Below are 20585 nucleotides of genomic sequence, written 5' to 3'. Positions count from 1 at the left end.
AAAACTCGAAACAACCACTCAACTAAAATTAAAAAGCCATGTTTAAGCTATGATGATCAACGGTTTGATTTTGCATTAAAGAGCAGAATGTTTCTGACCTTTTATGGCCATATGACCCTTCGTTTATTTGTAGAAAATTATTTTTAAAATTCCGCACGGACGGTTGTAGCCGCAGTTCGTGTTCAATCCACAGCTACAGCAACTTCACGCCCAGCAGCAGGCCCCAGGCTCAGCTAACTCTGGCATTCTGGCGGGGCAGCTCGGAGATCAGGTGAGGCCTCGGTGTGGTCACAGCAGTACCTGCATCTCCGTTTCAAGAGGCCATTTGTGCTTGAGCTTGTTGTTTTCTGTGCGGTTCATCCAGGGCTGTGCTTGCATCTTCAATGTGCATTCATTTTGAGGACGTGTGAGCTCATCCGTCCAGGAAAATTGGTCAAAAGGACCAGTGTTTACCTCGACACTCATACGGCTTCAGAGGATTGTCGGTGTTCGGAACGACACCTCGGTCGTGTGGCTTGACTGTAAAAATGCACAAGGTGTGGCCGGCCAACAGCCCAAAAAATCATTTTCCAATTTGAAAAGCTAAAGTGTGTTTGATCATTTTCATTGGGGGGAGGGGAAATGGTGGGGTACAGTTGTCAAAGTTAAGGAAACAGTTTTTAATTTAATTATTCTTCCTCCACACTCGTGCTTTTTTGTCGTGACGTCATTGTGTCTGAACAACATTAGCATGTCATTGCTTTTACAGTTCTCGAATTTATTTGATTGCCCACCATTGTTTTGTCGAGTGCCATGATTTTGCTGTGGATTTAATTTTTCGCGTTTAAAGTGCGCATTGCATCCGCTGCTGTAACGTCATGACAGTGCGAACGTGGCATTTGCCTCGAGAGGAAATTTCGTTTTCATCTCGTGTTGCAGCCACCGTCACCACCACCACCATCACGACCACTGCGGTTCAACTGCCTTTGAACAGTTACTTAGCCCACCCACATGAGTAAGGGGGTGTATGAGAACATCTCGGATGGAGTGGGGTTGGTCAGCCATTCCTCCGTATCTGCGTACGTAATAAATATATATGGACATGTAACTTCTCAGGAGAAGTCTTCCTGAAATTTTAATTTGCATAATTTCACTGCAATTTCGAATGGAAATTGGTTTCACCACTAGCGGTGAATTTTAACTCTTACTAGTCATACATCCATTGTATTTATCATGTGATTTAAAGGCCTTTTGGTCCACCTTGCCTCTTGGACCTCCTCTTGTTATTTTCTGAAACCAAAGGTTCTTTTTTTTTTGAGGGGGGGGGGTTCAATTGTGTAATGCGATCCTGGATCTCTTGCATTGTATTCCAAATTATATGGTTCAAAAGTATTAAGCAAACAAACAGTCATCGAGAGCTGCCTCTGCCCCACTGATTATGACAAAATGATTGACATATGACTCGTATAATACAGACTCACGTTGCCGCCGAGGCATCAACAAACAACGCCCGTGCTCAGAGTTGCACCAAACAAATGCGATGGAGATGATATGTCACGTGTAAACATGAGGAGTATCGAGAGGTTTGTGAACCTGCAAAAGAGAGATGAGCTGATCTCATTTCGTCTTTAAAAGAGAGATGAGATAAACAGAGAGAAGTTGTGTTTGATGTGAAGATGTAGGAAAATATTTCAACAATTCGTCCCGTGTCTGTCCAAACCTCCCTTAACCTCCTCCCTTAGAGCTGTGAGGTGAGCGTCAGTGGACCTGATGGAAGCTTGACCACACAGCAAGCCACTGTGATCAGCCTGCCAAGCATCATGCCGACTCCACAGCAAGCTTCTGGTGAGCAATTTATTTCCTACATGAGCAAGTACCCACATTTTGAAGAGTAGTCTTTGCTTGTTTTATATTGGTGTTTGCTCTCCAGAGTGGGGGTAACTGCCTCTCAGCCTGGCACACTTGTTGGGACAGTTTTCCTCGATGACTCATGCAAGCTGTTTGGGATTTGCAGGCAGGGCCGGCCAAAGGATGCAGCTGAGCCCAGTACTGCAACAGCAGCCCACGTCGGCTGTGGCACAACATCAATTCCAGGTATTTTTGTGAAATCGACATGAAACAGCACAAACCTTGCTCGTTGAATAAAACGTCCAAGTTTGTGTCTGCCTGTTTGTGGGATTTCTGAGTTATTTATTGTAAGATGGCATGTTCGATGGAGTGGTGGGGGTGGTAATTGTTGTTGTTACCCTGCGATACTTATGGATCTGTGACTTTAATGTGGTCGCTTCATTTCATGTGCAGCATATGGCTGCTGGTGACATCATTTGCTGGGGGTGCTGCTGTGCTGATGATGCAGTGCCCCTGTATGTTGGAGCATGAATTTGTAATTTATTCAGGGTGCCGGCGATAGCTCATCTACTCCTCACGAAGGACATAGTGGGATTTTTAACCTCCACCAACTAATGCCGGCAGACGGGACGTCCAGTTTAACGTCCATCCTTGGGACGGCACGTACAATGATGCCTGAACCTACATGTACAGTATGTGAAATGCCAGGATGACAGTTTATAGCTGAGCCGAGATTCAAACTCAGACTGGACAGCTCAGAGACGAAGGTGCATACCTCTGGGCCATCCTACCAGACCTTTTAATATAGTTGAAAACCCAGATTGTTTTTCTTAGCTGATGAATCACATCTGAATTTAGATTAAGCCAATATCAGACTTGGTTCGGTGTCCCCTTCAACCCGAGTTAGGAAATGATTCTCAGTCAGTCATTCTTGGAAATGGTGAGTTTATAAACAAGGTGACATCATTCTCAAATTTCCCAAGCGTTGTTATATCGAGGTTAGGATCGCTGGTTAAACGTCTCATACGGACATTATTGAGGTCCTCTGGGTACCAGCGAATGAGGGCTGTGCTATTTGCCTTGCCATGACCGAGTCAGTGCTCACGTGCACGAATCTCTCCTCTGTTATTCAAGGACACACACTGACGGGTCTGTACCTTTCCCCTCTCCCAAGCAAATGCTGCAGCAGCAAATGGCCCTGGCCACCTTACGCCAACAGCAAGCTGCAGCAGCCGTGGCGCTGGCGGGGCCCGTGCCAAGTGGAGGTAACCCAGCTGGTCAACACAAAGCTAAAAAGAAAAGGACCACACCGGCTACGCCTCCCCAGACTTGAATTCTTACCCACATGAAGGACATGGTCGTGCGGGAGCGGATTGTATAAAGAATTATTGAGCAGCGAGATGGACGTTGGTTTTTAACTTTGCCGGTTTGGACCGATTCGCAAGCGTGGCTTTGAGACCACGTGTTTCGTGGTCGGACTTTATGCAGTACGTCTTCTTTTGGAGATTCTTCTTCGTGGTCACTTTTTTGGATATGGAGGTTCTTTTTGACGTGGTCGAGAGGGTTACACTTCCAATGTTTTATTCTCCTGGGAGAATGTTGGGGAGGGGCAGGGGAGAGATTCCTCTTTTGAGCTGTATTAAATGCAATTCTCGATATACGTTTTGGCGAAGCCAGGCAAATATCTCTGTCACAATTGAAACTTTTTTTTATTTTTACATGAATGTAGTTTTCTGCTTTTTCTTTATGCTGACCCCACCCCATCCCCACCTTTCCCCCAATGGTGTTCAAAGGCAAAGTGTTGCTGAACCCCTTAAAGGTTTACCGTATTACAAAACTGTGAGCCAAAGGCAGCGTTCCAGCTTCGAGGCTTTTTCGAAACCACCGAAAAAGCCGTCTCGTCATCGTCTCATCGCAATGAAGGTGCAAGGTGACGGTCGGGTGGCACTTTGTAGAGGGACCTATTTAATAGAGTACGCTGCACAAATGAGGAATAATCGAGCCGTGCCGCACAACGAGCCGCTCGGCCGTTACATGCGACCGGTCTCAGCGAAGGAGCGAAACGTTTTTACCACTCGGCTTTGGTATCGTATTTTTGGTAGAATTTTGGAAATTTTTTGCACAGCTGTTGGGATTGTCCTGTGCGCTTCTCGAGAGAATATTGTCCGTGAATATGTCCTGTGGTCCGACCGTGGCTTCTCGTAATACGCCTTCGAAAGGGAAGAAAAGGGTCGCTCGTGGTAAACCGAGCCACTGTCATCGCCGATCGTCTCGGAGTGACCAGTGACCAGAGGGTCGCGTCTTGACAAAAGGGTGATTCGTGGGGAAATGTACACAAATCTTGTCTGTAATTATTAATGACATGTTCAATGCTACAAAATGTTCTTTTTTTTTCTTCCAGTTCTGCCGTTGTGGAATTTGTAAGTAAATTTGCTCTCTACATCTTCTTCTGCCTGCTTTGTTTTGCATTTGTATGGAGTTGTTCTTCCTCTTTCTAATGTTGCCTTCTCTCCCCCAAAACCTCGTGGTTACCTGTGTATGGGGGTTGGTACGTCGTCGTGTGGTTAATCTGTGTACACCTGTTTAGTTATGATGACTTGGTTAATCTCGATTTAACAGCAAAACTTTGACCTCAATTTGCAGTTTTAATGTGGAATCTGGTGGGATTGTAAACTTTGTCAGGAACGTGTTTTGCTGAGAAAATTTAATTGACGTCCGTCCCATCACAGTGATTGATTGACCCCCTCCCTCTTCCCTTTCCCCCAATGACATATAAACATCCACACGCCAAACTAAAACTGAAGAGAATGATTAGGGTTAAGTTCTCAGAAGAAACAGGGAGAAATGGTTTTTGAACATGCAGTTTATTTATTACATTTACAAAAAAAAGGCAAAATATTGCCCTCTTTCCCCTCTACTAAAAGCTTGCAATTCCAAATGTCCAGTTCATGGTTCATACAATGTATAGGTACTAATTTCACCATAAAAGGATGTAATCACTTCAAAAAGGTTTATTCAATAATACTGCAGTCAGGCCATGATAGTGGAGTACAGTACTTGCCACAGTACCTTTCCATACGGAGCTGCAATGTGGAGTCCAGAGGATTCATTAAGCAGGTGTGTGAAGGTATTTGATATGCTTCCATTTAACAAATACCATCCTCATGCGAAATTTATGAACAATATTTATTTAAGTTCTCGTAATGACCCAGCGTGTATATTTCCATTGGAAACGACCTCCTCCAGACTGTGCAAAGTGTCCACAGCACTTTCGTTCTCTGGAAGTGGACCGATTCCATGACGCAGTGTACGCAGCGCACCGGCGAGCAAGGCAAGCATTGCCACGAGACAGACCAGAAACAAGGCCGTATAGGAAGCAACGTTGGTTGGACGGCTGTCCCACAATGCTTCGGGCCCGGACCTGTGGACCCGACACGGCACAGAGCTGTTTGCTTCCATTGAATGTTCCTTTTTCCAGATGCAAGGTGTAGTAGCTGCTGGCAAATTGGAATGGAATCCTCTTATTAGGATCTGAAAAGAATAATTCTGGTGTTATAAAAGGACAGTTGGCCCATCATGATTGTGCTGCATTCTCCTCAGAGCAGAACTAAATTATTGTTGTGCACTGTTCTATGAGTTATGGTTATTGACATTCAGTTGAGTATTTAAAATCTGGGTAAAGACAAAACACTGACCTGAAAACCTGGTTACCTCTTGTAACCAACTACTTTGGAGCCATTTATTTATTCCTGATATAATTATGTTGGAATGTCCCCCCCCCCCAAATCTCCCCCACCCACACATCTCTCTACTTCATCCTCCCACTCCTCATCCCCACTCTTCACTATCTCTCTTTATAAACCTCCCTTCCCTCTCTCTCTCGGCACCCTAACCGTGCTTTTTGTACAAATATATATATATATATATATATATATATATATATATATATATATATATATATATATATATATATATATATATATATATATTGTTGCGGGCTGGGGGGTCGGGTGAGAAGACCACTAAGTGGGGGAAGCTATCTCTGTTCCCACCAGACTCCCCGGAATTGTAGGCCGTCGCACACGGATAATTCTGTGACGCAGCGGGTTGCTTAACCGACCATGGACGCCAATAACTGAACCGCGTGACCTAGGGTCCTCCCGTCTATGGGTTAATCGGGTTACCTCATTAATGGAGTGGTTTAATTACCGGGGAACATGTCCTCGGTAGGCCTTGTCCGAACCGAATCACCCTACCGGATCGGATGCAGCCGAGTGACACTACCAAGGATGTACCGGCTAAAAAGAACGGATCGTTGGGAATAAAGTCCCGGCTAAACTAGGATTTGGACCAGGCTGGATCAATGAAAGAAACCACAAAGACGAGCTGGGAACATTCCTAATGATAATTTATTAACAGTGGGCGAGGAAAGATATGTGGCACAGTGAAGATTTATTGGGGTGTGTTGTGCAGAGATAGGGGAGAGAGGTGTGGTGCAGCAAATAAACAGGCAACTTACAAAAGGGGACACAGAGCAGACTTAACGTGAAATTAATAATAATAACGATCTTCTGCAGTCTTACTTAGGCAGACAGGCGCCAGGACACACACATACGCACCGACACAGAAAACCCGATGAAGAGGGAGTTTAGAACCAGGAATTTGGCACCGTAAAGGAGGAGCTTGAGTCTATTAGGGGCGGAGTCCAGAGTGTGAGGACTGAGTAGTAGGCGGGACCAGGTAGGTGGGTGGGGTCGACGTAGTGTGGGCGGAGATGAGAAGGTGGAGTCCGGGCAGCAGGAGGCGGGTTGTGAAGGTGTCGGCGAGGCGAGAGAGAGGCGGAGAAACTCAAAAAGCAGGAGAGAGACTGAGGGACTTCTCCGACCTTTATAGGATTTGCAGCTCGGGGGAAGGGGCCACCCCAAATCGTAACGTCATCACCTGAATCGGGCGCTCTGATTGGCCCCGACTCCTCACATGGCCCGCCAGCTTGGGCCGGAAACCGCCTCACTTCGTTTCCGGCAAGGCCATCCCAAACAGCAAACACATTTCGCTCCGACCCTACGACATGACACGAATCGCCCACACCAAAATTGCCATGCGAATCATCTTGCAAAAACTCCCGGGCCGTGCCCGGGCGACCGGTTGAGGGTCCCGCATGCCCGCTTGGGCGTTTGACCAGCGTCGATCAACGCGTTCGCTCCACGCACGCCAACGTGGCCCGCACTGTAATTCCCCGGCCCTATTGCAGCTTCGCTGGCCGTTGAGACGAGAAGACTTTCACCATCCGTGGAGAATCCGCTGCTGCCAGCGATGGCCGAAGGTACATCGCCATGGATAAATCCATGCACGTTTCACGAGTGGCGTACGTGTCTGCTTTCGAGCACATTCCATACAATGCGCGTGTTTCGGCCATTACGCACGTGGCCGGCGCTCGTGTTCACATGACTCCGCTAGCGTGTGCGCGGGTCGAACACCAATATGTCGGATATTGAGGTTGAAAAGGAACAAGCTGCTTCTACTCGCACACTCGTATCCTGCCAAACATGGCGTGGAGTTGTCTTTATTGGCCTCCGTACGCATTTGTGCAGCGTGGGCGTTGTGCTGGCCGTGTTTCCCGTGCCGTGAAAAACACCATTCGTGCAGCCTCTTAAGAGGTATTTATTCGTATTCCTTTTTAATGCAACCGGCAATCCTCCCCAGACCATCGGAAGCTCGAGTTTACAACCCCGCACTGCCAAGCACACATGACTCGCTGCACACGCCGGGTTTAGGGCTCGCCCGGGAACGAGGATCTCTGTGCAGCAGTTTCCTCACCGCGGCGCCACACGCGCTGGCCTACATGAGGTCCCACCTGACAGCGAAGGCACACGTGGATGATTTACCTCAGGAATAATCAGACTAAAAGAAGAGCGAGGACAAAATAAAGAAGAAAATGATTTAAGCAGACCTAGCTATTAGATCATCGCAAGGCACTCCCTTGTTGTCCCGCTAAACACAAGGAAAGGGACTATCTACACGTATAATATTGGAATAACTGTCTTGGGACACCTATCTGTTGTATGCATGCGGTTCCGAGAACCGCAACAATATATATATGAATAAACAAGTGGTGGTCTTTGCCTGTGTGATGCATACTTTATCAGTTTATTCTGATTGATCATACCTTTATACATTCATGGAAGATGATCCACCGTTTCCTTCAGCTATCAGTGATCCTCCTGGAGGTGTTCCGCATCGCTAGCTCATTCCATCAGCACCTTCAGCTCTCTGTGTTTCACACCTCCAGCTGATGTTTCACTTTGTGCAGGTCTTCGGTTCTTCCCTTGAGCCCTTCACCAACACTTTTTTTACGACACTTCTATCGCTTCGTCATCTGCCTGAGCCATGAGTTTGAAGTGTGAAATGGCAAGAATTGGCAATCATCTCAAAAAATACCGACAGTATTCTACCTCCTCTGAAGCTAGGCTTGTACCTAAAGTGGTGATCTATTAACTGCGTATGTTTTGAGGAGGGGGTTAAATTGAGCTGTAAGATTGTAGGCAGAGCCAGATTAAGGTGCCAGGCTTGATGAGCGCTGGCTGCTGAGTTTGCGGTGCACTTGCCACCGAAATATAACAAGGAACTTTGACGCAGGAGGAGGCCTTTTGTTTTTTGTATACATAGTCAAGCTTTGCAAAAGAGCTAGTACATTGAATGGATCAGGACGTAACAAGACAAAAGGAACAGTGGTTGGGGGAGGGGGGGGAGTTGGGAAACATCAGCAGCAGAGTTGAAGGCCAACATAGAGAGAGACTGACACAAGCAATGGGTGGGTGGAGGAATGGGGGCAGAAAAGGACAAGATGGATACAAAAGGAATCTCACAGGAGGTAAAAACTTGGAATTTGTAAGGAGGGATTGGGGGGAAGGGGGGATTAACTTTAACGAGGGTAGAAAATATCATGGTTTTGGATTGTGGGTGATCCAAGATGGTGGTGAAAAGCTCTCTTAAAAACCCGGATGAAAGAATGAGATTTAAGAGAATTTGGAATTTGTTTCCACAGGGGGGGGGAAGAGGAATGAATGAGTGGAGGTGAGCAGTGATTCTGGATTTTGTTTCTCCAGAAGAGGGTTGGGGGTGGACTGTGTGCACCCTGCAGAGACCCGGGGGGGGGGGCAAAGCACGGAAAGAAGAGGGTGCAAGACCAGAAAGGAGGCGGTAGACGACAGAGCCTTTGTATGACGAAGGATGCATAGTTGGTCGTTGGCTTTGGAGGCATTCGACCTTCTCACGAGCAGAATCAGCTGTGGTGCCATTTTCAGAGAGGGAAAATGGATGGAAGGGGAGCATACTCCCGAGACAGACTTAACAATGTGCCACAAGGTTTTAGAGGAGGGAGACAAATTTGGAAGTTCATTCTTGAGGTTGGACAGGTGTTTTCTGGCTTTCCTGACAGCAGACACACAATTGTGGACTTTTTGGAATAAACCGAGATTGTCTTCGGTTGGATTTGCCTTGCAGGAAGAGAAGACAAGTAGTTTCAGAGCAACTGCCTCACCACAGGATTCATTGCATGGGCAGGAAAAAGGATGTGATAATTGAAGACGAGATGGGATGAATCTGTGCACGAGTGAGAGCAGGTTTCTGTGGAAGAATTCCCAGGCCGAGTTAACATCAGGGGCAGTAGATTTGGGAGACCAGTCATGAACAGAGATGGCTGCTTGCAGTCCCTGCTAATCTGCCTGAGTGAAGTGCCAGACTCCCTGGCATTGAGGCAGCTCTCTGAGAATAGCCAGAGAGATGTTGATTTTCTTTCACAAGCATATGATCAGATGAACCAATTGAAGCAGAAAGAGAGTGGGAGACATTTGTGAGAAAGTTTGTCATCACCAAGTCCAGAAGGGAATATTTGCCTTTGGGAGAAATCAGGATTGGAAGTTTCACAGATCGAGTCAGTCCCATGGAGTCACCCAAGTCCTTTGCTGAAGTGAAATGGTTGGTGACAGAGGTACCAACACCCAGCCAAGTTGCATGATGACGATTGAAATCGCCACATATGAAGAAGAGAGAGTTGGGATGAGTGGTTAAAAATGAAGCTTTGAGGGGGGTAGAGTGTGGGTGGAAAAGGAAGGTGGGGACATGAAATGGAGGGATGGCTGCTTCCAAATTCTCAACTTTGACAAATGGAGAAAAAGATCATGGGATGGGAGATAAGATGTTTTTTGTTGTTGAAGGTACGGAGAAATGTGCTGTACGTGTGATAGGATGGTTGGTGGACTAAGCGATTATCTGTGTGGTCCAAAATGCCTGCCCTTCACCAACACCAGATGAAATAAATCTGTCAAGCTAAAGACTTATTTTCATTGGGGGGATGAAATCATACCTTCATGTATTATTATGCTAATTTATGCAGATTACACGTATTTATGAATATTTCATTGAAATTCTAAGTTACAAGCCCAAAAACTGGATGTAGGAAATACTTTCTGCCTGTTTATCACTACTCGAAATCATTATTAAATTCAACTGAGGTTATATTTTATGATTTATAATGTTAATTTATGCAAATTATATGTATTTACAGGTATTTTCTTGAAAGTGTAAATTACCAGCTCGAAACTTTATGTAGTGAAATTTTTTTGGGGCGCTTCACATAAATGATTTAATTATCTTAAAAGCAATTCCCCATGGCCACATATTTGTGATAATTTATGCAAATTATTCATTTCTCATAGAAAGATGGCAATGTCCGGATAGGGTTACCTGTACAGATTTCTCTCCTGATGGAGGTTGTCATCATCTCGGGTCAAAGAGTATTTGTCAGAGATCCGAACCATTCATTGTATGTCATCCTGTAACCATGAAGAAGCAGACACCAGAACACTGATTCCTACCTACAGTACAAGATGCCTTGGCGAATGGTTCAGCCAGTTGCTTGCTTCGCACTGTTCACACTGATGTCGTCATAATTCTCATAGGAGAGTTCCATCATATACTCTCCATTTGTCCAGCCTATGTCCAGTCCAGAGAGCTGGATGGTCTATGACAAGACCATCCAGCTGAGCTCTGTAAACGATGCCCGCAAGATGTTCTGCCAAAATCCAAAGCCATGGGAAACATCCTACCGACTCAGGATCCCTTACTGTAGCACTTGAAGCGCACTGTGCATCAGGCTGGGATCTGGAGCACCAGTCATCTGTGTCGGCAACAGACGTAAACCCCAGAGTCGACACTGGACAAAGACAGCCAGTCTTGGCTTCCATTTTGGACCACTGTACCCCCATTGCCTCCAAAACCTGCAATGAACTGCTCAAGTGTGGCTGCAAGAGCACGAGAAGGTGCATTGGCAGATGTGCTTCCAAGAAGGCCGAGGTGCTCGAGGTGCACCGAGCTTTGTATCTGTAAATGTGAAAAGTAGATTTCCATTCGGCATGTAAATTTGTTTTTCAGTTGCACTTAAACCCCTTTCATAGTACTTCAATATGATTTTCATAAGGTATAGAATTTGCAAATCCTGCAAATGATTGTTTTTTTAGTCGATATTTATATCGTTGAAAAGCTGATGGCAATTAATTTGCATCTTTTTTCATGTATCAATGCAAATGACGGACATCAAAAGAGCAGCTCATATCAATCTCTCTATCGAGTGCAGCCTGTGGCTGCTGGTTGCATCATTGGTTGTGACGCGGCAATGCTGCTGATGCAGTGTCCCCCTTACCAGGACACTGGTGCTCATTTTGCCGACCTCGGAAGGATGACAAGCTGAGTCAACCTCCTGGTGTATTTGAATTCAGCGGCCAATGGGGCTTGAACTCAAGACCCTGGGATCCCAAGCCGTCACCCTAACCACTAAGCCAACACCAGGCTAGCTCATATCAATATGAGGGCAATTCTTCTTCTTATCCTTATCCTCCTTATCCTTCTTTCTCTTCCCCCCACCTTGGCTGCCGGGTAGCTATCATTTTGTAGGAGCACGACTATTCCGCTAATGCTGTGCCCCTATACCAGCACACTGGTACTCATTTCACTGACCTCTGAAGGATGACAGGCTGAGTCAACCCCACCTGGTGTTAATTGAGGGGCCAACGGGACTCAAACTCAGGACCCTGCGATCCCAAGGCAGCCCCCCCTAACTGCTAAGCCAACATCACGATGACATCCCTGCCTTACTACCGTCTTAACTCTCCTCTACTTTACTCTCAGGCTCCTCTGGTCCTATCACTGTCTACTCTGCTGAAAAACTCCACTGCACTTTTGTTTTTACCCTTCATTATCTTAAACATCTCTCTCATCAATACTATAACAGGGCGAAGTGTTTATTATCTCCTCCTGGAGACCGAGACGAAGCGTCAACGGTCCACGAAACTCAGCGACATTGTACTTCGTATACATGACTGGATCACTGTACTTTCTAGCTCGCTATCACGAGCGGATGAGCAAAAATTAGGGTTTGGGTTAAAAAGTGAATCCGAGTCTGAGCTCTGCTCCCCGAGGTACATCACCGAACATGATTGGTCCAGTGCTATCACGTGACTCACACCGAACAGACCGGTGACAGCAGGTTTATCTATATGACAATTGAGCAAGTGGAGGTGATTATGTATGTAAATCCGTTCTTCACCCATTGGTTGCACAGCTGACCAGACTTCACCCACAACTGTAACCTGACAGACTTAACTTAAAGTACCCAGAGGACCCAAAAGACCCCACCCCCCATCTCAAATACCCTTAAGACCTAAAAGATCCAATAGAACCTGAAGGCTCAAAAGACCGAAAGGACCCATAAGACCCCAAGGACCGAAAAGACCCATGACATCCAAATGACCCGAGGACACAAAAGACCCAATGGGACTATCTGGGACTCATGGACGTTTTGCCTAATGTAAAATGTGACTCCAGGTCCCTAGCCCCCCCCACACACACACACACTTCCAAGTCCTCAACCCCCCTCCCAACTCTCCTTTCTCTGTCCCCCCCCCCCACTTACGACCACACCCAAACTCTGTGCTCGCCTCCTTTCTTTAAATCCTCAGCCCCCCTCCCAACCCAATGTCCTCCAACCCCCTCCTCTAAAGCCTCAAACCCCTTGATCCCAACTTTGTCTCCTCTCTGCCCTCCCTCCCACAAGCCAATTCTGTCATCCCCTCCCCCTTTCTTCTGCAAGTCCTCAACTGCCCCAAACCACAAGTACTCAACCCCAATCTCAACCCCCCCTTTCCCACCATCTCAATCTCACTTTTCAAACTCCATGCACCTTCACCCCCAACTCTCTGTCCTCCCTCCCCCATTTCTTCCTGTTCTTAACAACGTTATACAGGGAACTTTGGTGCATGAGAAGGGACAAGGCCATTCAGTCTCTCATGTCTGCCTGGTTCCTGTCCCCGTTTGTGAAGAACAATGTTAAAATTAAACAAAACATGAAACATTAAATTCACAACCACTTCCCCCTTTCTTTCCTTATCCTCACGATAATTTACCTCCCGGTGTTTGTGTGTTTGTTCGTCGTGCTGCTCTTCGTACAGTTATGGGCTGATTAGATCCAGATTTGGATCAACATGGCCCAGTTCGTGTGTCGGGGTGTTTTTATCTTTGTCGGTGGTCTTGGGGGGTGGGGGGGGACAGAGAAGGGACACAAATTCTCAATGTAAACGTGTGTGGTGTTGTGCCACCTCCAGGTGAGGAAGGGTATTACAAGTGTCCACCATTTACAGTACATTATTCCTGTCCCCACGTTTTCCAGTACAGTGAGGTGTTTTGAATTATCAGCAGTTTGAATGTTTTTACTTCATGTACATAAATAACTTCATGGGGTTGTTGTTTTTTTTTGTCCTACACAGAGCTGTCAGTTGCCTATACACCGCCCAAATACACCGTCGCATGGTTGGAACAAGATCACGCGTCGGGCAGGTACTCTGAGAGTATTCTCTAATTCCTCCTTTCAATGTATAAAGTCCTTTCTCCTTCAGCCTGGAAACACCGATCCTTTGTCCCCGAACTGATCCCCACTGCTTCCTAAATGTAAAACCTTCCTCTCTTCACCATTGTTCTTGCCATTGGTTAACATCAATTGTTCTCATAATTTCTCTATCATTTCTTAATCTTGGGAGAATCCCAGAAAACATTCTCTCGTAACCCTTTGCGCTTTCAGCCGCTTACCCAACATCCTGTACCGATTTGTCAAATCCTCCGAATAAACTTTTCCTGAACCATTTGCTCCTGGGTGGACCACAAGCACGGTCTTCCTGCCTTGACCGGATACGATGTGATTTCACCTTCCTTCAATGTCCCCCAACTACAGCTCTTTCAAAACTGCACACAACTCCATGTCGACGATCCTTCCTGCAAAATGAACAATCGTACATATTTTACCTCAACACTTCGTTCGTGTCTTATCTCGATTGCTGCACCCTCACCACTCCCTGCCCTTGGTACACCCTCACCACTCCCTGCCCTTGGTACACCCTCACCACTCCCTGCCCTTGGTACACCCTCACCACTCCCTGCCCTTGGTACACCCTCACCACTACCTGCCCTCGCTTCATCCTCACCACTACCTGCCCTCGCTCCCACCTCCCCAATGCCTACACTCAGTATACCCTCACCACTGGTTGCCCTCGTTCCACCCTCACCACTGCCTGCCCTCGTTACATCCTCACCACTGCCTGTCCTTGTTACACCCTCACCACTGCCTGCCCTTACTGCACCCTCATAAGGTATTTAAAGGTTGAACAAACGGAGGGTGGGGTTCAGGGGGGGGGGGAGGCGTACCAAAGACGCCCCTTTCCTGGGACATTGTTTGATTGTTGGAGACAAATGAGACGGTTTGTCGTATGGAAGAGCCATGTATGCACGGAGCGTACAGCCCTGGATCAAAGATTCTGCCATTTTTACATACTTATTAAATAGACGTCCCCTTACCTCGTGCGGATATTTGTAAGTTGTGGCTTTACCTGGGTTCCACAAAGTTAAGCGGATATGATTTAAAACATCTTTTCCACGATATACGTTATATTTGAAACATTCATTGCTTTAACAGCCACTGTAAAGGAAGGTGTCAGATCAAGGGGTCCCTGGAAAACCCTCACCTCGTGTCGAGCTTTGAACACCTTCGCAGAAGATCTTCCACTTTAAATGAGCCTCGACGTTCTACAGAGGGTCCACGCTGTCGCACTGCACGAACCCCCTTATTACTGAAGTATCGGGTATTGATTTCATGAAACACCTCCTCCAGAGTGTACGGTGGCAGCTCTCATTCCTCAGAGTGAAACAAAAAATGACCGAGTGGGTATTTATGGTGAGTACTCGCATGGAGGGGGAGCTGAGGGCTGACGTCATGTGGCACGCCCGGGGATCTGCTAGGAGTGGGTGGTCGGGAGGGGTGTAATACACACATTTATATACTGTATATTTATATATGATTATTGAATTGTACAGGGGTCTTGTCATCAGGCTACCTGTACAGGATGAGTTTGGGACCAGTGTTAGGGTCATCGGTGATCAAGGATGTGAATTTTGTCCGAGCGACAGTTATTAATAGGATTTATTCCCACATGACGTTGAGATGTACTTGTTGCAACTTCGAGTCCATGAAATGGCAGCTTATATCAGATTGTCTCCGTGACGATGATGAGAAACCCAGAATGCCTTTGGTTTTCAAAGGAACCGCCATCCCAGATTTGTCGAAACTTGTTAAAGCCATTGTAGGATCAGCAACATTACCAGGGATAAGGAAAGTCGACCGTATATGATAACATCGTGGCCATGCGAGCCGGTTAAACAGGGGGTTAGACCTTTAATCGACTTTTCTCTGGATTAAGCTAAAAACTCTCCATCAACGTAATGAGGATTTGTCACCTCGTAACGGAAGGTCGCCAATGCTCAATCACCGCTGATGATGATTCAAAGAAGTGATGGAACACATTGTGACGTCACGTCTGTCTTTGGTGTTTAAAACAGTTTGAATGGGTAATAAGTCGTATGCAGGCCATTTTTACAATGAGGTGAATCGTGGTGTCCTATGTGGTAACCATTGTGTACATGTGTGTTACCCTATGGTAATGAATGCGTAGAATGTGTGGTAATCAATATGTGGGTAGATGTGTGGTACCCTTTGGTTATTAATATGTAGATATGTGGTATTCTATGATAATCAATATTAAGATATGTGGTATTCTATGATAATCAATATTAAGATGTGTGGTATTCTATGGTAATCAATATTAAGATATGTGGTATTCTATGATAATCAATATTAAGATGTGTGTGGTATTCTACTCTGAAGAGCTTACGACATCTTTTGAAAAGAGTAGGCCATTGTGAGCCGGTGTCCTGTCCAAAATTTCTGTTGCCTGTTTAAAGTTATGACTTCCTGCATAAGGTGTGAGTGCTGGAATTTAATCGGGATCATGGTAGTCAAGAGGGGTTAGGGTAATTTGGGGGAATTAATGAGAAGGGGTTGGGGGAGGAGAAATTGGGAAAGAGTTTTGGAAGAAGTAAGACGCCTTCCTCATGTCAAAATCTAAAAAAACCCAACAACCTCACAAATATGGACCAATGACGTAAAAATTCTGATGGAAATCATTACAGAAATGATGTACCACCACCACCTAATGCAAGGAGGAGGCCGAGGGGGCGGAACAGAAGGGATGAAAGAGAAGATGCTACAGAACAATAGATAACCTACTACTAAACAAGGCCATACTCTAAAACTGCAATACGAGAAGAAACAAATTGGCCACAGCTTGGATAAACTACAAAAAAAGCTTTTAGTCATGTTCCATATTCATGGATGATAAAGTGCATGCAATTGTACAAGGTCAGGTCAGGTCAGGTATGGGAGCATGTGCATGAACAGCACGTCGCTGCGTCCACTTTCCGCCGGTACTCCAGGGGCCTCCGTCTGGCCATCCCCCAGGCAGATGCCAGGCCCATCCCAATCTCCTTGAGATGATGGTCAACCTGCTGCAACCACGAGGCACGTGGTCGGCCCACTGGCCTCCTCCACTCATGAGACTCCCTCTCTGAGAGAATCTGGTGAGCAGGATCAGCGTCAGGAAAACGAGCCACATGTCCATACAGCCGCAACTGATGCTCACGGACTATGCAGGAAACAAATCTCATCCGAGTCTCTCTCAGCAACCGCTCGTTGGACACAAAATCCGACCAGCGATAGCCAAGGATGCTCTGAAGAGACCTGGTACCAAAGGAATTAAGTCTCCGTCTCAGATCCTTGGTCAGAGTCCAAGTCTCGCATCCATAGAGCAAGACTGGAAATACCAAGGACCTGAAGACTCGGACTTTCGTCCTCCCGCACAGGTACCGGCAGCACCACACCCCATGATCCAGTGAATCCATGACTCCCCAGGCCCGACCCAGACGTCTATTGACCTCTGGCTCACAGCCAGCAGAGACATGAATATCACTGCCAAGGTAAGTGAATCTCTCCATGACCTCAACATCCTCACCACAAACAGACACAGACAGGACAGCAGCATCCAAGATGTCACCGAAAGCCTGGATCTTAGTTTTAATCCAAGAAACCCGTAATCCCAGCGGCTCCGACTCCTCATTCAGCACCTCGAGGGCCCCCAAGAGGATGTCTAAAGTCTCCACAACGATGACTGCATCATCTGCAAAATCAAGGTCCGAGATCTTGACATTCCCAAACGATGCACCGCAGCTTGATCTCTCTGACATCCTCCCTAAAATCCAGTCCATACAAGTGCTGAAAAGTGTGGGGGCCAGTACACACCCCTGACGAACTCCAGTAACAACTGGAAATAAGTCAGAGATGGTACCACCATACTTCACAGCACTCTCGGTACCAGAGTAGAGTTCAGACATCAGATCGATCAGTTTCGGTGGCACCCCACGAAGACCAAGAATCCTCCAGAGGACATCCCGATTCACTGAATCGAACGCTTTACAGAGATCAACATAGGCTGCAAGCAGCCCCTGCCGAAACTCTCGTCTGCGTTCGGTGAGGACACGAAGAGCAAGGATACGGTCAATCGTTGACCTCTTTGGTGTAAAGCCTGACTGCTCCGGACGCTGGTGCTCAAGCAGATGGTGGCGAACCCTATCGAGAATTATCTGAGCAAAGACCTTGCCCGGCACTGAGAGCAGCGTCACCCCTCGGTAGTTGTTGCAGTCTTGGCGATCACCCTTCCCTTTCCAGAGAGGAACAACAAGGCCCCTCTTCCAATCAATTGTATCCAATTGTACAAGATAAACACCAAAACGATCAAACTGATTGAGAAAGCAATGGATCTATAGAATACCACACTAATCTTGCAGCACTGGGAAGGAGAGATCGAAATACCAGGAGTGAAGATACGACGTAGTATCTTCCAGAGTGATGGCCTTTCACCCCTCCTGTTTTTCCCGGCCCTGGACCCACTGATCAACCTCATTAATGAGCAAGGACATGGATGCACCCTCATGTCCAAGAAGAGAACTTTTAAAGAGACAAGGAAGGAGACACGTCCACTGTACATGGACAATCTGAAAAACTCTTTACACCAAACGATAAATTCTCGGTAGAACAACTAAAATTAGTGAAGCAGTATTCTGACAACATTCAAATGGAATTTGATCGAGATAAGTATGCCAAGTGTACATTCATACAGGTTAAACTAGAACGGCCACTCATAGAGCGCATACCTTCGCCGCCACTACTTTTTTTTGTTCTTGGTATGAGTGTGGGGAACTGGTTTCATATGAATGGTCTTATGACACAAACCACATATCTATAATGTCATGACCCCCCCCCCCGACTTTCGGGGGATACGGAATAAACAACAATCAACTCACGTCGTTTTGGCGAGTCTTCACTCGCAAGCTCGGTGAATACAACCTTTCAACAAGAGAAGGTAATCTCGCTTGATGCTGGTTTCATGCAAATCGAATAAGAATTGACTGAGTTATGCCGAAAACCGCATATTTTTCAAGGGCGTGACCCCCCCCGACATTTTACCCCAACCGGTGACATGTGTTATGACGTCATTGTTTCACAAGATTGGGCATTAAATTCTGAACATTTTGGTGCTGGGTTCATGTAAAGCGGACAAGAATTGACCGCGTTATGACAAAAACCGCATATTTTTCAAGGTCGTGACTCCCCTGACCTTTGACCCCTAACCGGTAACAAGAGCATGGGCGTCATTGTGTCATATTGCATATCACAAGATGAGGCGTTGAATTCTGAACATTTTGGCGTAAGTTGCATGCAAATTGAATAAAAATTGACCGTGTTATCGTAAAAAGACGATTTTGACCTTTTCGTGACCTTGACCTTTGACCCGAACGATCCCAAAATCTAATCGAATGCTTCCTGGCTAATAACCAATCATCCCACCAAATTTCATGCAATTCGGTTTAATACTTTTTGAGTTATACGAATCACAAGATTACAAATAAATAAATAAATAAATAAATACACGCCGACCAAAACATTACCTTCGCATTCTGCGAAAGGTTATCAACAAAAACGGACAAATCATAAAAACCGACTTGCATACAGCAAAACAGGCTCGAGAGAACGAAGCATCATACACATACCTTGAAGGAGAAGAGGGCCACCAAATATGTCTCAAACAAATTCACAAAACAATTACCAAAGAATACTTGCATAGAGTGAGATTGATCCTGAAAACACGTCTCACCCCAAGAAACAGTCATAGTCAAAAACCAACTCACAGTACCAGTGTTGCAATGCAGCTGTGGAGTAATAAACTGGCTCCAAGCTGAAATCAATAACTAGACTAGATATCAAAACAAGGAAATATCCTCACTACCCACGAAATGTTCTACAAAAATCAGTAAATCCTGAGAATGTACCTGCTGAGATGAGGAGGAGGTTGTCGCCTCATTGAACTCGACCAAGTACACGGCATGACAACAATAGAATTGGCTGAGTTCATGAAAAGTTCAACAAATTACAGAATCCAATTTGTTTGCAAGCATGAACACAACAAACCAGAAAAGATATCTCTCACTTACTCATTGTGAAAAAAAATAACAAAAGACAGGTGTGAATGGAAGATGTTATGCATGGAACCGAAGCAGCAACGAAGGCAGCCCCAAGAGGAAAAAGAGCAATCGGAGCTAGTAGATGGCAGGACTTGTTTTGTGTCGTGTGTTTGTGTCCTGGTGTGTTACGTAATTAATGAGACATAATTCGAACTGCCAGTTTATAACTGCTGGCAGTGATGACCGAATACCAAGACGTCCTGCTTTGATGCATCCCCGCTTTGATCGGACAGCTGATCCTGACCCGTGACGTTTTTTTTTAGTATTCGTCGTTATTCAATTGAATTTAGAATGGGATGAACATAAATTCAATTCAAGTCGAATGGCAGATTAAATGCATTGGAGGAATCAGAAGGAACCCGAACAAGCTAAAAGCAAAGATGAAGTCACCAGGAGGAATCGAGATGGGATTCGCATTTCATCTGCGACTCCTCCACCCTAAAACCCATCCAGGCACTGCCTTGTGAGCCTTCTTCCAAAAAAACAGAGAACCCATAGCTAAATATTAAATAATTCTGGATGCCAGACCATACACTCAATCAAGTTGAAATTTAAGACGTGCTATGCATTTCACATCACCACGAGATCATAAATGTGAAGTTTCACGTTGAATGATTAAGCGGTTCCAGAGAGAGCACATTATTTAATATTTTTCTTCAATACAATGGAGCTGCCAAACCATGTGACCTATGACATCATACAGTACAATAGAGACATGACAAGTAAATAGACACTTTAAATTTCTT

The 20585-nt window shown here is 45.9% G+C and overlaps 1 protein-coding gene and 1 long non-coding RNA gene across 10 annotated transcripts in view; one reads left to right on the top strand and one right to left on the bottom strand.

Moving 5' to 3' along the window:
* The window catches only part of SUPT20H (SPT20 homolog, SAGA complex component), a 46200-nt gene extending 41927 nt beyond the window's left edge, over positions 1 to 4273 (top strand). For 7 of the 9 annotated variants that reach the window (XM_085852711.1, XM_085852714.1, XM_085852707.1 and 4 more), the window contains 4 exons: positions 194 to 271; positions 1722 to 1824; positions 1994 to 2073; positions 3002 to 4273. In XM_085852711.1, coding sequence (XP_085708837.1) covers positions 194 to 271; positions 1722 to 1824; positions 1994 to 2073; positions 3002 to 3160 — 420 coding nt within the window. In that variant the 3' untranslated portion in view covers positions 3161 to 4273. The remainder of the gene's footprint in view (positions 1 to 193; positions 272 to 1721; positions 1825 to 1993; positions 2074 to 3001) is intronic. The other 2 variants (XM_085852713.1, XM_085852712.1) reach the window with 1 other exon arrangement.
* A 405-nt stretch (positions 4274 to 4678) lies between these two features.
* LOC147014609 (uncharacterized) lies at positions 4679 to 18341 on the bottom strand. Its single transcript, XR_015050819.1, has 3 exons — positions 18131 to 18341; positions 14895 to 15164; positions 4679 to 5358 (listed from the first exon to the last, which is right to left on the bottom strand). It is a non-coding gene; the product is annotated as an uncharacterized LOC147014609 (long non-coding RNA).
* Between the last annotated feature and the right edge of the window lie 2244 nt (positions 18342 to 20585).

This window comes from Eptatretus burgeri, chromosome 13, assembly GCF_056783735.1.
Source record: "Eptatretus burgeri isolate ZD-2024b chromosome 13, Ebu_testis_v1, whole genome shotgun sequence".
Classification (NCBI taxonomy): Eukaryota; Metazoa; Chordata; class Myxini; order Myxiniformes; family Myxinidae; genus Eptatretus; species Eptatretus burgeri.
Note: the sequence above shows the minus strand (reverse complement) of the source record. Positions and strands in the feature narration are given on the sequence as shown.